This window comes from Castanea sativa, chromosome 9 (assembly GCF_040712315.1).
Source record: "Castanea sativa cultivar Marrone di Chiusa Pesio chromosome 9, ASM4071231v1".
Classification (NCBI taxonomy): domain Eukaryota; kingdom Viridiplantae; phylum Streptophyta; class Magnoliopsida; order Fagales; family Fagaceae; genus Castanea; species Castanea sativa.
The window spans coordinates 31410409-31429024 of NC_134021.1; the positions used below are offsets into that span (position 1 = coordinate 31410409).

The 18616-nt window shown below is 33.4% G+C and overlaps 2 protein-coding genes across 6 annotated transcripts in view; one reads left to right on the forward strand and one right to left on the reverse strand.

Annotated features, from left to right (window-relative positions):
- Positions 1–2139: 2139 nt before the first annotated feature.
- LOC142610678 (putative inactive leucine-rich repeat receptor-like protein kinase At3g03770) lies at positions 2140–9579 on the forward strand. 5 transcript variants are annotated; one of them, XM_075782563.1, is made up of 10 exons: positions 2141–2330; positions 2971–3156; positions 3434–4961; positions 5717–5850; positions 6153–6393; positions 6785–6990; positions 7077–7129; positions 7579–7690; positions 8986–9269; positions 9482–9579. In XM_075782563.1, the coding sequence occupies exons 3-9, from the start codon at positions 3620–3622 to the stop codon at positions 9256–9258; spliced, it is 2361 nt and encodes a 786-aa protein (XP_075638678.1). In that variant the 5' UTR covers positions 2141–2330; positions 2971–3156; positions 3434–3619; the 3' UTR covers positions 9259–9269; positions 9482–9579. The 5 variants fall into 5 exon arrangements, with proteins under 5 accessions (XP_075638679.1, XP_075638678.1, XP_075638677.1 ...); XM_075782564.1 differs by having other exon boundaries at positions 2140–2330; positions 6785–6984; positions 8986–9579; XM_075782562.1 differs by having other exon boundaries at positions 2142–2445; positions 8986–9579.
- A 4776-nt stretch (positions 9580–14355) lies between these two features.
- Positions 14356–18616, reverse strand: part of LOC142610200 (polyribonucleotide nucleotidyltransferase 1, chloroplastic) — a 63539-nt gene continuing 59278 nt past the window's right edge. Inside the window, exons 22-25 of the mRNA XM_075781950.1 lie at positions 18179–18232; positions 18055–18096; positions 16440–16953; positions 14356–14766 (exon numbers count right to left, since the gene is read on the reverse strand). Of these exons, the coding sequence (XP_075638065.1) occupies positions 16528–16953; positions 18055–18096; positions 18179–18232 (522 nt within the window). The 3' untranslated portion in view covers positions 14356–14766; positions 16440–16527. The remainder of the gene's footprint in view (positions 14767–16439; positions 16954–18054; positions 18097–18178; positions 18233–18616) is intronic.

Below are 18616 nucleotides of genomic sequence, written 5' to 3' on the forward strand. Positions count from 1 at the left end.
TCTCACCCATTTGTTCCTAAAAAAAAAGTGAAGATTTTATTAGGGATTTTGGTATTTTGGTGATATCTCATCTGTTTTATCTCCGATTTTGCCCATAAACTATAGTTTCAAAGGGAAAAATATGTCTTATGAGATGGTCCAAAATTTAATACAATCCAACGGCTGGATAAAAAAGTTAACTTTCTGACCATACCCAGTTAGGGTCTTGGTCCTAATGGCTGCAAAAATGGGTTTTTCATACATTGTGACCTTTTTCTTCACCATCCATTCACATTGTATTTATTTTTACCCTTTTTGGCTTTGAAATTCATGATTTTGCACTTTTTTTTCAAAATTTTTGACTTTTCTTTTCATCTTTGTTTTGATGCGTGAATCGGGGCCAGAAAAAATACAGTATCGGCAGTGATAGGTCCCATGAAAACTGAGAATGAATACTGAAAACTACTGGCGGCTCTACATGCAAGCTAGGGTGGTCACAGGACCACCTTGACTTGAAAAAAAATGGCATATATACACTTGCTTAAAAAATATATTATATGTTAAACTAACCTATTGTGACCACCCTAATAAAAATGTTAGAACACCCTAACTTGAGAATTAAAAAAAAGTTGGCTTTAACAAAAATAAGAATAACGTTATATTCACAACATTTGACAATAATTTTACAACAAATCCAATGTGGTAAGCTGTTACTGATTCTAATTTGGGCTCAATACTGATATTATTTTTTTATCCACCAATAACAACTTTTTACTTAAGATTTATTGTAAAAATATTGTGAATATAACATTACTCCAAAATTAATTTTGCCCCCAAACATAATCCTTAATCCCTTCTATAATATTAGAAAAAAAACTTAAATAACAACAATAAATATTAGCCCAAATAACAACAAACAAAAACTAAACAAAAACAAGATAAGACAACAACAAGTGATCTAATTATTGAACAAAAAACCTACTATAAAACAAAAAGATAAAAGTTGTTAAACATTCAAATAGGGGTGTGCAGCCAACCCGCCAAAACCGATCCGACCCAACCCAACCCGGCGAGTTGGGTCGGTTTTTAGGGCTTAGTAGGTTGGGTTACAAATTTTTTTTTTTGATAGTGGGTCGGGTTGAGTTTGGGTCATAAAATTCCAAACCCACCAAACCCAATCCGACCCACTCATATATTTAATATATATTTAAAATATATTATATAATTAATAAATTTTTAAAAATAACTAGTTTTTCCTATCGTATATAAAAGTCAATTAGTTCACACAAACCCTAGTAAATTACTATTGTTGTTTAATCTTTAGTGTTGTTTGTCTTTAAGGAGTTACATTGATACTAATCTTTCGGTTTTTTAAATAAATTTTTTTCTACACAATTTACTAATAATAATAACAAAAATAAAATTTGTTCAACCCATGGGTTCAACCTGACATGTGGGTTGGGTTGGGTTGAATTTTTTTGACCCACCATGGTGGGTTGGGTTAAAAAATCTCCTTAACCCGACCCATGCACACCCCTACATTCAAATTTATAGTTTGTTCAACTTATTCAATAAAAATAATCTTTAATTTCATTTTTCTTAAAAACTGGTACCAAGAAAAATATTGTGGTTGTCTATTAACTTCAATGGTGATGATAGTTATGTTCGTTTTTGGCTTTAAATTTATAACAATTTTACTCTCTTTAATAACTCGATTCATAATTGAAACAAATATTCAAGTTATAACTTTATTAGATTTTATATAATTTAAATTCCTTAATAACTTTAAAAAAAAAAAAAAATCTAAAACCACCGCAGCTGAAAACACCACTTTTTTTTCTAAACAAACAGGCTAAATGCTACTTTTGTATATAATATACACACACTATAGAATAGATATAGATTTGGATTTATCACACACAAAAAAGAGGAAGAGATAGACTGGCGCCAAAAGCAACAGGCTACGTTAACATAGGGGCCACCCCATCATAAAGTGACACAACCAGAGAACGCCAAAGCTTTTCCCAGACCCAGAAAGCGAGAGCTTACATTACATTTAAAAATAAAAACAAAAATATTAACTTCAACATTAAATTCCCTGTACTAAAATCAGCTGGACTCCACAATCTGAGACTATATAGATTTGGTCACACGCAGTGGAATAAAGGAGCTTCCCTTCTCTGCAAGAATCTTTCTTTTTTTTGCTTTTTCTTCTTCAACAATGGCTTCCCTTTAAGACCTCTGAGAATTAGTTGTCAAATAAAGTAATGGAGAAAGAGATTATTAACTCTTTTATTATTATTGGGCAAATTGAAGTGTCGGCTGGTGAAGCTTTCCAGGTCATATTGTGTGTGAGTTTCGAACTTGTGTCACTTACTTACTTGTCTTGGCGTGTCTAAACAGAAACCTCCTCGTGAAAAAGACTCTTATGTGTCAGTTAGATTTGGATGCCCCTTCTTTTGACAGGTCTGTTGAATGTGTGGTTGAAAAACTTTTGGGTTTTGTTCAATTGGGTCATCTGAAATACTTGCAGTTGCAGGGTCTATCATGTGATATGAACCTTCTTCTGTTGGTTATTTTATTTCTTATAAAAATGTGTGATCCGAGATGCATATACTATTGCTTAACCTGAGTTGGGTATTTGTCGTTTTTGAAGTTCAGAGGTTTGTTTGTTTGTATTTTTTTTAAAAAATTTTTGGCTTAGTAAAGAAGTATAGTTATATTATTACTAACATGAAAATATTACATTAGAGTTTGTTCATAGATCACCTACTCTACAAACTCAAAACACTGATCACCGACATAAGTACACACTGAATATTATAAAATATAAAACCTCTCTTTCAATCTCTCTCTTATTTCGGTTGGATTTGGTTGGCGTTTGCAGTGGTCTTGGAAACAATTATGGGGGATTGTTAACTTCATTTGAAAGTTATAATCATCTTTTTTTTTTTTTTTTTTAACTTTTGATTGACTATAGTTTGGTCACAGGCTTGAGCAAAAAGTTTTGGGGCAGAATTGGCTGCATCTATTCCTTTTGATTGAGAGAGGAAAATAAAGCATTGTATTTGTTCCCAGGCTACAAAAATTTAACTGGGTTATCTCGATCTTGAGCTTGGAGAGTACTCGCATATTCGAACTCTGAAGGTCAAAGTGATTTGTGTGTTGTTTATAGAGGTAAGCTTTTAATGAAGCATATATAGGTAATATTCATGTTTGAGATAAAGAATAGACTTAAAAATTAAAATATTTGCAACATAAACAATGCCGCTTTCTCTCTCTTTTCTCTTTGACCAGAAAAACAAGAAGAAGAAAGATTTTGTGATTTTGGTATATAATTATCAAGAAATAATTCTTTTGGTTTTTTTGGGTCCTTAGTAACGTACCCTTTTTCTGAATATTTTGTTACAAAACTGTCTGAGTTATCTGTTTATGTATATATATTTTGTTGCAGGAATTTTGCTTGTGATCCTGGGAGCTTGAGCTTTAGTAGTTAAGAAGCTACGAATTTCATGGTCTTTAAATACTTGTTAGATTACCTTCAGTATTAGTGATAAGACCTCTGCACTTTGTTGTTCCATTTTCTTCTTCCAAAGCTCTGTGAAATCTCTTCTGTGCTTTGCCTTTACTGCTGGTGCCAATGGGAAAAATGTTGCACCATTATGAGCTTCTAGTTATTTTTATTTTTTTGCTTTTCATCAATCACTCAGAGCAACTGCAAACCTCCCAGGTTCAGACCCTTTTAAGAATTCAGCGACTTCTAAACTTTCCAGTTGTTTTAAGCAGCTGGAATAACAACACAGATTTCTGCAACACTGAAGCAAATTCATCTTCAACTGTTTTATGCTATGAAGGAAGCATAACCCAGCTGCATATAATTGGCAACAAGGGAGTTCCACTTTTACCTCGAAACTTTTCGTTAGACTCCTTTGTGACCACCCTAGTTAAGCTTCCTGACCTGAAGGTTCTCACATTGGTCTCTCTGGGTTTATGGGGAACTTTACCTGGTAAAATTGCACGTTTATCATCGTTAGAAATATTTAATGTGACTTCCAATTTCCTGTATGGTTCCATTCCTCAAGAGCTTTCATCCTTAACAAGCCTTCAGACACTAATACTTGATGACAATATGTTTGCTGGCCAGCTACCAGATTGGCTGGGTTCACTCCCTGTTTTGACTGTTTTAAGTTTGAAGAAAAATTCGTTCAATGGGTCTCTGCCAAGTGCATTAAGTAACTTGGAGAATCTTAGAGTTCTTGCAGTTTCACATAACCACTTTTATGGAGCAGTGCCTGATTTTGAACGTTTGACAAACCTTCAAGTGCTTGATTTGGAAGATAATGCTTTTGGACCTCAATTCCCTCGACTTGGCAACAAGTTGGTTACTCTTGTCTTGAGTAAGAACAGGTTCAGGTCTGGCATCCCTGATGAAGTGAGCTCTTATTATCAGCTTCAATGGCTGGATTTGTCTATCAATACATTTGTGGGAAGATTCCCAACGTCCTTGTTATCACTGCCTTTTATTACTTATCTGAGTATTGCAGGGAACAAATTCACAGGAATGCTTTTTGAAAATCTATCTTGCAGCTCTGAACTTGAATTTGTGGATTTTTCCTCAAATCTTTTGACTGGAAGCCTACCTAGCTGTCTCCTGACAGATTCTAAGGAAAGGGTTGTCCTGTATGCCAGGAATTGTTTGGCCACTGGAAAACAAAGTCAACATCCGTTTTTGTTTTGTCGCAATGAAGCCTTAGCTGTGGGCATTCCTCCACATCACAAGAAATGGAAAGAAGCATCTAAAGCAGTTCTTTTCTTGGCTATAATTGGAGGGCTTGTTGGAGGAATTGCACTTCTTGGACTAGCTTACTTGATGGTTAGAAGAGTAAATGCCAGGAGAGAAACAAAGGTTAAGAAACCTCCAACAAGATTAATAGCAGAGAATGCATCCACTGGGTACACCTCAAAGATACTTTCGGATGCAAGTAAGGTTTCATCTCTCTCTCTCTCTCTCTCTCTCTCTCTCGTGTGTGCATGTGCATGTGTGCACAGGTGTAGACACCTGCTTGTGTGCATTTTTAAATATGAGTATGCAGAGTGAAATACAGTTTTATGTTGTTTTTGGATAATCCCACATATAAAATTAATGTGTTGGATAGGTTCTTTTTCTAGATATTCCAATAACAACAAAGATAAATGTTCTTTGATCAAAATAAATCATTTCTTAAATTACACGTACAATGTTAAACCTGTATTGGCTATTACAGAATCAAATGGTTTTTAACTCCATCAGTTGTCCATTAATATAACGCTTTCATCAAGCTGTATAAAGGAAATGTGATCATATTATGAATTTTATTTAGTGATTTTTGCACTGTTGAATGTAGTAAGGCCTAAAGTTGACCCTGAACTATCCTTTCTTTGAGCCTTCCACCACTAAATTCTGGTTTAAGATGTTTGCATCAAATGGTTGAATGCTCCTCTAATTTAAAAACAACTAAATACAGCTCTATGAAGAGTTACATGGCAAGGAAGTTTTTGTAAAGTCAGCCTAAGTAGTTGGATCACAAGGTATAATTGAGTTCAGTAAATAGGTGTTATATTTAAAAGAGCATTGATTTCAGTATTCAAGTGCATTATATTCAATTCAAGCCTCTTACTTATTAGAAAGAGTACAGGAAAAGCCAAGCATTCTTCCAACTTTATCATGTATCTGACATATGCTTAATTCTCCCTGAAGGGTATATATCTCAAACAATGAAGATGGGAGAACTGGGTCTTCCAGCGTATCGAACCTTTTCATTGGAAGAACTTGAGGAGGCTACAAACAACTTTGACACATCTGCTTTCATGGGTGAAGGTTCTCATGGACAGGTATGCATTCTGTTTTACTATATACATGAGACTTTTGTCACAAGCAGCTTTAGTCTACTCTCAAATTTAATTCTCACATAAAATTTTTGGGATTCCTTCTGGTATGTCATAGATTACTTTGATAAAGTTTTCTAGTATATAGGCCAAACATTACTGCCTTGATTACACATTTATGCATTTTCTCAATTGAAATGAACCGGTAGCTTGTTTGTACACAGTTAATCAAATGCCAAACTATTTCTCTTTAAGATTAGTGCTATTTGATGCGTATTTAATTTCCTTATCAAATTACATGTTCTCAGATGTACAGAGGCAGGCTAAAGGATGGTTCTATTGTAGCTGTTAGATGCCTAAAAATGAAAAAAAGCCACAGCACTCAAAATTTTATGCACCATATAGAGCTGATATTAAAACTCAGGCATCGCCATTTGGTCAGTGCTTTGGGACACTGCTTTGAGTGCTACCTGGATGATTCAAGTGTCAGCAGAATTTTTTTTGTCTTTGAATATGTTCCAAATGGCACACTAAGGAGCTGGGTCTCTGGTATGTTATTAATCCATACATTCAATTCTTAGATTGGAGGATACAAACTCCCTTTGTGGTATGCAGGATCTTAGGGTCTGCAAACATTCTTTGAAAGGGTTCCTCCACATGAAATCCCATTTCAAAACTATCTTTGAATTGTTGATATTTTTTTTATATTTACCTTTGATCATATGTAAAGATCATTTATGATATAGTGAAAACATTTAGTTCAGGTACCTATGATCATCATCTAACGAGTGAGTGATTTTTTCCATCCGTAAATTATTCATTCTTTAAATTTCAGACCATAGAGTAGTGGCATCTAGGTGCCACATTATGTTCTCCATCATGACATTTTGAGTTGCTTTATACATTAACATAATGATTGGTCACTGCTTTCATTTGGCAGAGGGACATTCTCAACACTCTCTTACTTGGACACAACGTATAACTGCTGCAATAGGAGTAGCAAAGGGCATCCAATTTTTACATACGGGGATCGTACCTGGTGTATATTCCAATAATCTTAAAATAACTGATATTTTATTGGATCAGAACCTTGTTGCAAAAATTAGCTGTTACAATTTGCCTTTATTAGCTGAGAACATGGTAAAGGTAACTTTTCTTTTTATTGAGTGGTGTATTCTTTTCCTTGGGGCAAAGCCTTTGAATTTATATTCCCCCTCTCCTCATCCTTGCAGTTTGGTCGTGGAAGCCTGCCTAGCGGATCCAAAGATTCCATTGTTAATGCAAGGTTTGCAATTGAAATTTTGTATGGTTTTGAGTCATACAATTAATAATTTAAAATATATTGTTAAGGAAAAGGCCTTAAATCATATATATATATATATATATATATATATATATATATATATATATATATATATAATATGAGCTGTTGCAATTGCAGTGAAACCTATCCCCCCCCCCCCTCTTTCTCTCTATGCAGAAAGTAAAACCTATCTGAGAGGTGTATATAGGTTACCTATTGACTAACTGAAAATCATTATTAACTGGCTTGAGGATAATAATGATTTATGGTCGTTCTCATTTCCATATCATCAGATTTAATATCCAATTATGGGGTGTGTGTGTTCAAAAGTACACACTCGCACACTTGATTTGTTTATTTTGTTATTGTTAATTATATAGTCAAGTAATATTGTTTCACACAATTGCTGTCTATGAACTATCACACCACAGGGTTACACATGAAGCCAAAAGTGATGTTTATGACTTCGGAGTGATGTTGCTAGAAATCATTTTGGGTAGAAAAGTAAAATCTGGAAGTGAAGTGGACATTCTAAAAGATCGGGTAAGAATGGTTCTGTTATTATAATTTTCTTTTGACACCCTTTCTTAATGCGTTTCTTCATTTCTCCTCATAAACCAAAACAGTAATATCAACAACATCTAGTTGTATGGTTCTCAAAATTAGGAGATAGTGTGTACTTAATTGACTGTTTTCTAAAATGTCTATTGTTTACATGGTTAATGCATTGTAAAGTCTGGAATGGCATGGAAATTGTATCTTTTTCCATGCCATGATTTGGAAAAATAATTTACTCATCTTTTTTCCCTTCTCGCTAATTTTAGGATGGGTATTGTCCATGTATAGTTATATACTGGAAAACAACTTTTCAAAGTGTCTGCAGTCTTCTTCTTCTTTTTTTTATAAAAAAATTTAGTGTTAAATTTTCAAAGTTTGACTTGAAGCATTTACATTAGACTGCTTTCTAACTTACCAATAAGAAGTCTGCCAATTCCCTTTCCTTCTCCCTCTCTCCTAATAGTTTAATTGCCATGGTAACCAAGATCAATAATATGAAAACAAAAATTAGAGTTCAAATACTATACGAGATCATAGGAAAAGGCAACCCCAAATTTGAATACAAGACAGGATTCAATCCAGCAGTATGTAACTCCCACTACAAACTTAGTGCTCAAAATTCTAAGTATTGCTGGGTTTTCCCCCTTTATTTGCAACTAGCCAATAAGAAAATTAAAGTTACTTTTGTACATAATAAGAAGAGCTGTAAACTAACCAATTATTTTGGAAGAAAAAGTGTTTTTCTTGCAGTTGTAGATGACCACACATCACCAACTGTTACCCCTACTGCTAACTTAGTGCTCAACTGTTTTACCTTTGTTTGCAATGACCACACTCACACCTTGCTATGTCAATATGTCATTGTTAATTTTCATATATATGTTCTTTTTGGTAGTCAGATATATGAAAATTTAAATTGGTTCAACTATATTAAACTTGTCACAAACAGTTCCCTCAGAAGCTTATTCAAAAAAATTGAACGATATAGAGAATGTTGTTATGACTTTGCCACAGTTTAATTTCCAATCTTCTAATAGTGGTGTTACTCAACTCATTGTATCTCTAGTGGTGTTAATCACTAAGCTTTACTCCGGCCATCAACTTAAGCACAACTTATATCTTTTCTCTAAGCCTTTGGATCAGTTGGATACAAAATTTAGGACACTATGAACTAACATGCGTGGAGTCATTGTTCTCTTGTCAAGATATATTGTATGTTTTAGCATGATTGATGACCTCATATAATGTGCATAATTCTACGACTCCTTAACACCATGCAGTTACAAGGATGCATTGCAGCTGATGATGTAGCTCGAAGGAACATGGTTGACCCAGCAGTACACAAGGCATGCCTGGATCAATCATTAAAAACAATGATGGAGATCTGCGTTAGGTGTCTGCTTAAGGACCCGGCAGATAGACCTTCTCTTGAGGATGTGCTTTGGAACTTGCAGTTTGCAGCTCAAGTTCAGGATGCTTGGCATGGCGACTTTCAGAGCAATGAGGGGTCTCCAGTCTCGGCTTCACATTCTCAAAGACTCACCTTCCATTAGTGAACATACAGGTTTTTATGTTTTTGCCTCACTTCATATCTTTTTGTGGAAATAGATGCGAAATTGGCATGTCATTTATGATAAGAATAATTTTACAAAATTGGCATGTCATTTATGATATGGCTACTTGTGTAAATGAGGGAACTTAAGATACGATATGTGATCTCTAGCCTTGACATTTATAATATTTGAAGTGATGAACATATAAAATCATGTACTGCAGATGGATGAAAGTTCCGAAAGGAAAAGGGGAAATGAAGTAGTAATTCATAAGACTGACTGGTGCATTATTTTTACTGGTATGACAAGCGTGCTTAATCAGTTCTCAAGTACTTTATTCCCCTCTCCACTTAATTTTTGTATATGTCAAAATCTGTATTCTTATTTACAAGCAGATGGAAATAACTGTTCATATAAAGGTATCCCTTGTGAAGAAAGTTCCCATTGCCATTTACTGTAATTTCTTATTGATGTGAATCATTCTTCCCTCCAGAACAGCCCTTAATGCCTTTCTGAATTGTTCTTATATGCTAATCATATTTATCATGGTAGATTAAAGACCCTAATGGAGTTCAATGAAAAAAAATACCTTCTTGGGGTTATGAGTTCTGCATCTATCAGTTTTTTCAGGGAAGGATTGTGACAGAGCAAAGAAAGCTTGTTTTGAAGAGGGGGGGGGGGGAGACGTGACTTTAAATAGACCCCAGGAAGGTTGCGTTTCTGTGAATATAGACAAATAGGTGTGTACCAACGCAGGAGTCCTGTGGATCCGCAAAGTCCCAAATTAATTGGCTTATTAGAAAATAAATAAAAAATAAAATAAAATTAAAAAACCTGTGCAAATGCTTACAACTAATATGTCATCAACTACCCAAAAAAATAATAAAAATCAAACATTCATTATTAAGTGGTTGAAACTCACCAGTCACATTCATTGCCACGTTAGTGTGGTGTAATAGCTTAATTTGAAGTTAGTGGAAGTTCAAAGCATGAACAAGAAAATCAGATATCCACACAATATAACAATATTTAACGTGTCAAGAGTGTGTCAAGAGTATCAGAGCTAGGGAATTTGTTGTGGGCAGTAAAAAATAAAATAATTATTAATATTTTTTCTTTATATACAACTTTCATATTATATACAATTTAGTATACAATATAACTATATTGTACAACAATCTAAAAAATTATTAATAATTTAAAGATCCGTAAGACAATAATCATTGAATGCATAAATAAATATAATCAAATAACTAATCGTACATTTTTGTCAAATTAATAATAGTTTATTATATGAGTAATGCTATAGTCATAAACTATTTTACAACATTTTTATAAACTATTGATATGCCCAACTTATTACTAGTTTTCAGCTAGGCCCATTACTAGCATTACTTTTTCATTTACCAATTATCACTCACCACATCAACAGTTTGTAAAAAATTTTGTAAGGAAGTTTGTATCTCTAGTATTGCTCTTTTTATATTTATATGCAATATCAGTTAAATAAAAATATATAATAAAGAAGAATAGTAACACACCTAAGAGTAGGATTGTTAGTAAATGTGAAAGTAACTGATATAAAATTTTGATTTTGAAGTGTATGGTTGTTTAACTGTACATGTGGTCACTCTCTTGGAATTGAAGCAAACATTAAACAACTTTTAGGACTTAGAAATCTATAGAGCATTTATCAAACTACTTTATTAGTCAGAAAGAAAACATAGAAGGGAGAAAGAGAGATAGAGAGAATGAGAAGAGACTCAGATGTAAATACAGATTGGTTGGTGGTCTCAGTGGTGTAATTTTTTGCGATAAAAAGGAAAAGCGTGGGGAAAATAGTTTCATGCTGCCATTAATGGCAAAGTAAGCCAGATTCAGGAGAGAAAATTGCTACTAACATGACACTTCCACAAAAAAAATCTAGGTAGTAAGTTGTTAAAGGTATGTAAAAAAGTGATGTTACTTGTGGGTGTAGATAGAAAAAAGTGACTTAACCTTTATTGTATAATTATTGTGAAAATATTGTGAAAGTAACACTAAGATAATTATATTCAAGCTCAATTAAGTAGGATTTAAACATAATTTAGAGTCAAAGTGTTCAAAATTTTATTTTAAGGGGGAAAAATTATATATATATTTTTTGGAGTGGGGGGGGGGGGGCTAGGTCACAATGATCCCTCTAGGCTGGCTGTAGCGCTGCCCCTATCCTTGCCTACTATGTCCACAAACTACACCAACCAAAATCTAATATCAATGATATAAATTATAACTACACTTACCAAACCTCACAACACCTAGAACTCACAAATAACACTTACAAAACTCGTCAGCATAAACAAATCTTCTCACAAACACAAACTAACTCACAAGTCACAAACATGCACAAACTCACAATCCCAAAAACCCTAACACACTTAATATCTCTCTCACACAGTCACATTCATTGTAGACATCAAAATTTTATGATGTATTCACAACCATCTAGTTGATCATGATAAAATATTTGTAATCAAATTAATTTTCAATTGATGATGTGTCAATAGTAGATAATTAGCAAATGAAATCAAGTCACACGTAAAGTCTTTCAGTTATCATGACTCACATAGAAATGACATGTGGCAACGCATTTTGTACGTTCAAAACACGCTATTTATCTAGGAACACTCAAACGTTTGCACATCCAACTAACACAATTTTTTGAAAAATTTTGTGCATTCAACGAACACTATTACTCAAAGAATTTACATAAAAATGTACGGTCGAAGTACGCTATTTTTCGAAGAATGCTCAATCGTTAGCACGTACAAAGTTTACATTTTTTCTATAAAAAATTTCACATTGATTGAACACTATGACCCAAGCAGTTTACTTAATTTTGTAAGTGTGAATTACACAATATTTCTAAGAACTCTCAAAATTTCACATGTTCAACACACAATTTTTCCAAAAAAAATTGTTTGTTCATCAAATACAAATACTCAAAGAATTAACAAAAATTTGTACATTCAAACTACGCAATGTTTTGAAGAACGCTCAAAATTACGACATTCAATGTACACACTTTTAAGAAAAAAAAATGTGCATCTAACGAACGAAAAAATATTTTGTATCAAATAATACTACGTTATCCGTATCAAAACACAATAAACGAGAGATATGTGTGCAAAAATAACTAGCCACTAACACGTGTCTTTCAATTGTTAGTGAGTTAGTTTTTTTTTTTTTTTCGGACATGTCTCACATTTATTAGATTTTGATACCGTTGACATGATATCATTCAATACCAAATACCTTCACCTAACGAACAGTGTCACTCAAAGAATTTACATAATTTTGTACGTTGAAAGCATGCTATTAATTGAGAAACGCTCAAAATTTTGCACCTCCAACGGACATAATTTTTCAAAAAGTTTTGCGCATTTAACAAACTCTACCACTCAAAGAATTTACAAAATAATGGATGTTCGAACTTCGAATTACGCAAATTTTCAAAAAACGGTCAATCTTTTGCACATTCAATGTCCACAATTTTTCTAATAAAATTGCACATTCAACGAACACTATGACTCAAACAATTTACATAAATTTCTAAGTGCAAATTACACAAATGTTCCAAAAAAACGCTGAAAATTCCACACATTCATCACACAATTGTTTATCTTTAAAAAAAATTGCACATTCATCAAACCCTATTACTCAAAAAATTTACATAATTTTGTACATTTAAAGTACGCAACGTTTTGAAGAATGCTCAAAATTATGTACATTCAACACATACACCTTTTTTTTTTTTTTTTTTTTTTTTTTTTAAAATTTGTGCATTCAACAAACATTTGAAGAATTTATATAATTTTGTACGTTCAAAGTACACTATTCATCAAGGAACGCTCAAAATTTTGCACGTCCAAGGAACACAATTTTGCAAAAAAATTTTGCGCATTCAATGAAATCTATTACTCAAAGAATTTACTTAATTTTGTACGTTCAATGTAAGCAATTTATCGATGAATACTCAAAATATTTCACGTCCAACAAACACAATTTTTCCACAATTTTGTGCATTTAATGATTATTAAAACTTATAAAATTTATATAATAACCTACGTTCAAAGTAAGCAATTTTTGGAAGAACACTCAATCTTTCCCACATTCTATGTCCACAATTTCTCTAAAAAAATTGCACATTCATCGAACACTATGACTCAAACAATTCACATAATTTCGTAGTGCAAATTACACAATTTTTCGAAGAACACTCAAAATTCTACACGTTCATCACTCAATTTTTCAAAAAAAAAATTGTGCATTTATCAAATACGATTACTCAGATTTTACATAATTTTGTACATTAAAAGCACTCAATGTTTCGATGAAAGCTCAAAATTACGCACGTTCAACGTACACATTTTTTTTTTAATAAAAAAAATTGTGCTTTTAACAAACACTATTACTTAAAGAATTCACATAAATTTGTACGTTCAAAACATGCTATTTATCAAGAAACGCTCAAAATTTTGCATGTCCAACAAACAATTTTTTGAAAAATTCGCACATTCATTTGTTTTAATTCCATTATTTTAGTTGAATTGGCAAAGGATGATCAGAGTGTATTTTAAGTGGCATTGTGACTTGAAGTACAAACCAAACTTTTAATGTAATTTTTTCAAAACTATACTACATGGTTCAGCAACTAGTTATATTTACAAACCAGAAAACTCAAGTTCAATTCTAACCAGTAATTTTCTCTGCAATTAGTCGTCACAATGACTACCTAACACTACTAAAAATGAAAAAATAAAATAAAATAAAGGAAGGTTAGAACTTAAATACGCCACATAGCCTATATGTTAAGTGAAAAGGAGAGAACGGAATTTATAAGGTAAGCCAAATAGTGGTTGACAAGAACATAGTTTTGCTCTAACATCAACGTTTTCAAGAAAGCATGGAGACAGCTTCTAGCAAATGAACCTACTTCAAATTGTGTTGGGGCGTCATTGACAAATTCCAACTAAATCAATCTTGAAAGTCGCAAAATAAGGCTACTGCCATAACTAGCATGCTCCGGGGTTTTGGAAGTGATCAGAAAATAAATCGTTCAGAGATAGAGACCAATGCATTATTAACAACAGTTTTCTCGCCATTGGAACAATAGTAATAGAAAGAATGACAGAATCAACATCAACAGAAGCTGTACTCTTACATTCTAGCAATAAATAAGAAAATTGAATAGGAAGGAGTATTCTTCTTTGACTGCTTCAAAAGCGACTGTTGAAGCAGAAGTGACGAAGCACCATTAACTTCAAAGCACTTTACTGAGACACTTTACACGCAACACCAAAAATGGGAATTCTAAATTGAAGTCAATTGCTTCAATATATTTCCCTTGCCCCTTAGCCTTCCTTTACAAAACACTTGATCAGAAAGCCATAACTGTAAGGTTCAATTTGCTACGGTTATCATAAAATTTATGCTTGCCACCGGCAAAATATGGTATTTGGACTCTTCCTGTCAAAGACGTTCATCCATCAGTCAGCTAACAGCCATTAAGTAAAAATTTACATGATTTTTATTTAAATTGCATTTTTATTTTCATGCTAGGAAAATTTGACTATTAATTATATTTTGTCCACACCTTTATCAGTACATAATGATCAGGAAAAAAAGTGAATGAATGTCTTCTCACCAGGGATAAAGCAGACTTATGAAAAAATATTGACACGAAGACCTAAAGTTTTATCAAAAGAAACAAGAAAAGAAAAAAACACACCGGGTGAAAGGTGAGGTCATGGATTCAAAACTCATTGGGGTCTTGTTAAACTTATCAATTAAAAATGACAATAACAAATCCATTGTCCCAAACTTTTGGGCTGGTTATAAATCCTCAACAAATTACCAAAAACAAAAAACAAAAATGCAATAATGAGTTTGAACTTTGAATGAGTTGTAAAAGTAGAAAGCCATCAGACATCATTAGGAAAGCAAAACAATGCCGTTGATGCCTGCACACAGCTGTTATCTAAGCCTATCAGGTGGTATTAGGTGTGGGATCAAATCCTCTAGGTTTCCTCAGGTACTCTACCGTGTAGGGTTCTTTAAATCTCCACTCTTTCTTTTACAATAAAAGTTCAATTCCTAAGGTACTCTACCGTGTGGAGTTCTTTGAATCTCCACTCTTACTCTTACAATAAAAGGTCAAGATTATACTACATCAGTAATCCACTAATTAAAAAGGAAATTAATGCTTCTAAACAAGCAAAAAAATTGCAATATTAACGAAACAAACCCACATGCTAAACCAAGATAATTTAGCGAGGAAAAAAATTTGCTCTAATAAACGAAACAAAAATTGTAACGTAAACTCCCAGACTACTAATGAAACAAAGATGCAACAGGAGCTGGTTGAAAATTTCACAACTTTCAATGCCATAGTTAATTTGTTTCAAATAGATAATAGGCTAAAATCATGGTAATAACTAATAAATCATTCTGTATAAACTGATTTCTTAGACTTCAAGTAATCTCTGATGCCAATCTAAGAGAAAGCTTTGATTTTTATCGCTGAAGCTCCACTCTCCCCCTCCCATGGTGTAAATATCTGGCGTCATAAACCCAATCCGCAGCCAAGCCCTAAGCTCCAATCAAACACCACCACCAAACCCATCAAAATCAGACTGGATACCCAAGAAATGTCACAGAATCTGGATCCATTACTGTGAGGGCCCGAGGGGGGAGGGAGGCTGGGAGGGGCAATCTTTTTTGTCAATTTTTTTTTTTTTTTTTTTTTAGTTTGTGAATTATTTTGGTTTAGCAAGTGGGTTTGTTTGTTTATAAGCATTAAGTTTTAGTTAAGTTAGTGGATTGTTGATGTGGCATAATCTTGACCTTTATTTGTTAAAGGAAGGGTGGAGATTCAGATAACTCTACACGTTATAGTACCCTAGGAATCTAGAGAACCTTGATCCCTTCACCCCAAAAATAGACAAAGAAGGACAAAAAAGAAAATATAGACCCTCATTAGCAAGATTTGGACCAATACATGAGGTATTCAGCTCTTGAATGAGAGAACCAAATCAGTGAATGATAAGTAGCTCTTTCATGCCAATAGAATTGGCAGAAAAGGATTATAAAGAAATTTTTTGTAATTTTATTAATATGTGATAGAAGTAGGCAGTTCTTACCATTGCTTCCTGTTAGCATAAAGCCTCTTGCACTGTCACTCAGACCATGTGAAATGGAAACAACATGCATCTGTACCCAATTTACTTGCTACCCAATTTTAGCCTCTCCATTCACTAAACTATTCTCATCCTTGCTGGAGACACTACTGACTGCTTTACTGCTGCTTTTTGATTTGTCTTTGTTTGTATCGGGCCTATCTCTGGCAGGGCTCACTAATCTCCTGATGAACTTCTTTTGAGGGAGTTGAGCATCATCCTCTGATGGATTACTCTCAGGGGCACTTTCTGAATTTGGTGTGCTAATTTTATCCCCGAGTTGTTCAATGTTCTTTTCAGCTAAACCATCCTTTGGAACATTCACTACTTTCTTAGCTGAGCCTTTGCCAGGTGCTTTTTGAGAAGCCACTATATCTTTTGTGGAGCTATCTGGTTGCTGCTTTACATTGGGACTATCTGGTTCTGTATTAGGAAGTAGTACTCGGCGGCTAAGGCGAAGTTGACCCTTATCATTTACCTGTATTACACACTCATAATTATCAAAGAGAAGTTCTACTAAGCAGTTGGGATCCCGAAAAAGCGAACTTCATCAAGAAAAATATATGAGGCTAGGGATCATTTGATCAAGTTTTCAATAAAGCTGTAGAGGCTCTCTATCAAGTAGAAAAGTCATGTGATAAGAATATTCAGAAGTTTCTCAGAAAACTGCTAAAAAATAATTTATCCTTTTATTATCATCATAGCAGTACATCCATAGTCATTTCATTTAACATTTTTGCATTTATTATTAATAAATGATATATTTCTAAAGATACAATTTAAAGAGATTTATGTCAAACCTTCATATCAACCTCAAAAATACTAATAATTTTTTTTTTTTTTTTAATTTTAAATTTCCCTCCTCCCTTTTATAATTGTCATATATATGTGTGTGTGTGTGTGTGTGTGTACACACACATAAAATTTTACTAGTTCTAGGACTTTACAGATAAAAGATGATCAACAGAACAACAGCAACTTGAGTTCTGGTGTGAGAGCACAAATTAAATTCATATTCAAATGCAACCAATGTATTATCTAGTATATGTTGTGGAAACTAAGGGATAGATTTATGTGAATAATAAATGCTACAACAATAACACCCTACACCACAATGCGTACAAAGGGAAGAAGGGGGGGGGGGGGGGGGAATCTGTTCTGTTGTATGTTCCTTATGGTATTTGGGTTCTCATCATGTTCATTGCAATCAAGCGATTGTCAAGAAATATTATTCATATAATTAAAACAATCCACTATTGTCCCCTTTATACCAGTAATCCTTGCTAACTAACAGAAAATTGCTAACTAGTTAACAGAATAGTAGTTAGCTAAGTAACTAACTCACTAATCAACAACCCTCCTAACTAATCCACTGGTAATTGGGACTATCTGTCACTAGAGTTACAATACAAGTGTAAGAGATACAATGCAATGAGGTACCTAACACAATGTTTCTCACAAAGGCAGATAACAAAATAAATGTTAAGCTGTTAGTCGCCAGATAACATGTAATATTTAGAACTTTTTTTTGGGGGGGGGGGGGGGGGGTAGGGGAGATGAAATAGCAGATTGCCATTACCTCAATAAGTTTAACATCAATACGGTCTCCAACTTTGACAGCCTGGAAAAAAAGAAAAAAAGAAAAAAGATTACCATGAACTCTGTATATGGGTATTAAAAGAAAACAATGACTATGTGCTCACATCTTCTGCCTTTGCCAGCCAATTTGAAGTCAATTCACTAATATGGCAAAGTCCCTGCACAAAAACTTGAAAATTGAGATTTCTTTGTGGAGGGTACCTTGTTGATCCCTATCCCCTCTATAAAAGAAATCCTAAATACGTGTAAAATAATATTTTTAAAGAGTAAAGCAAAAATAAATTATTCACTGATTGAAGATAGAAAAAGAATAACATCCATTTGTTCACATCAACTAAATACTTTATTGTTCTATGCAAGAACAACAGGAACATCATGCCTGAAACTCAAGAAACAAAACTGGTTAAAGTAGGATATAACTTTATAAGGGATTCCAACTATCATTGTGTGTGTGTGTGTACATATTTCTGAAAAAATCAATTATAATAGTCAGCAATAAGAGATTAAAATATCAACTCATGGAAAGGTTTGTGCTTTATAAG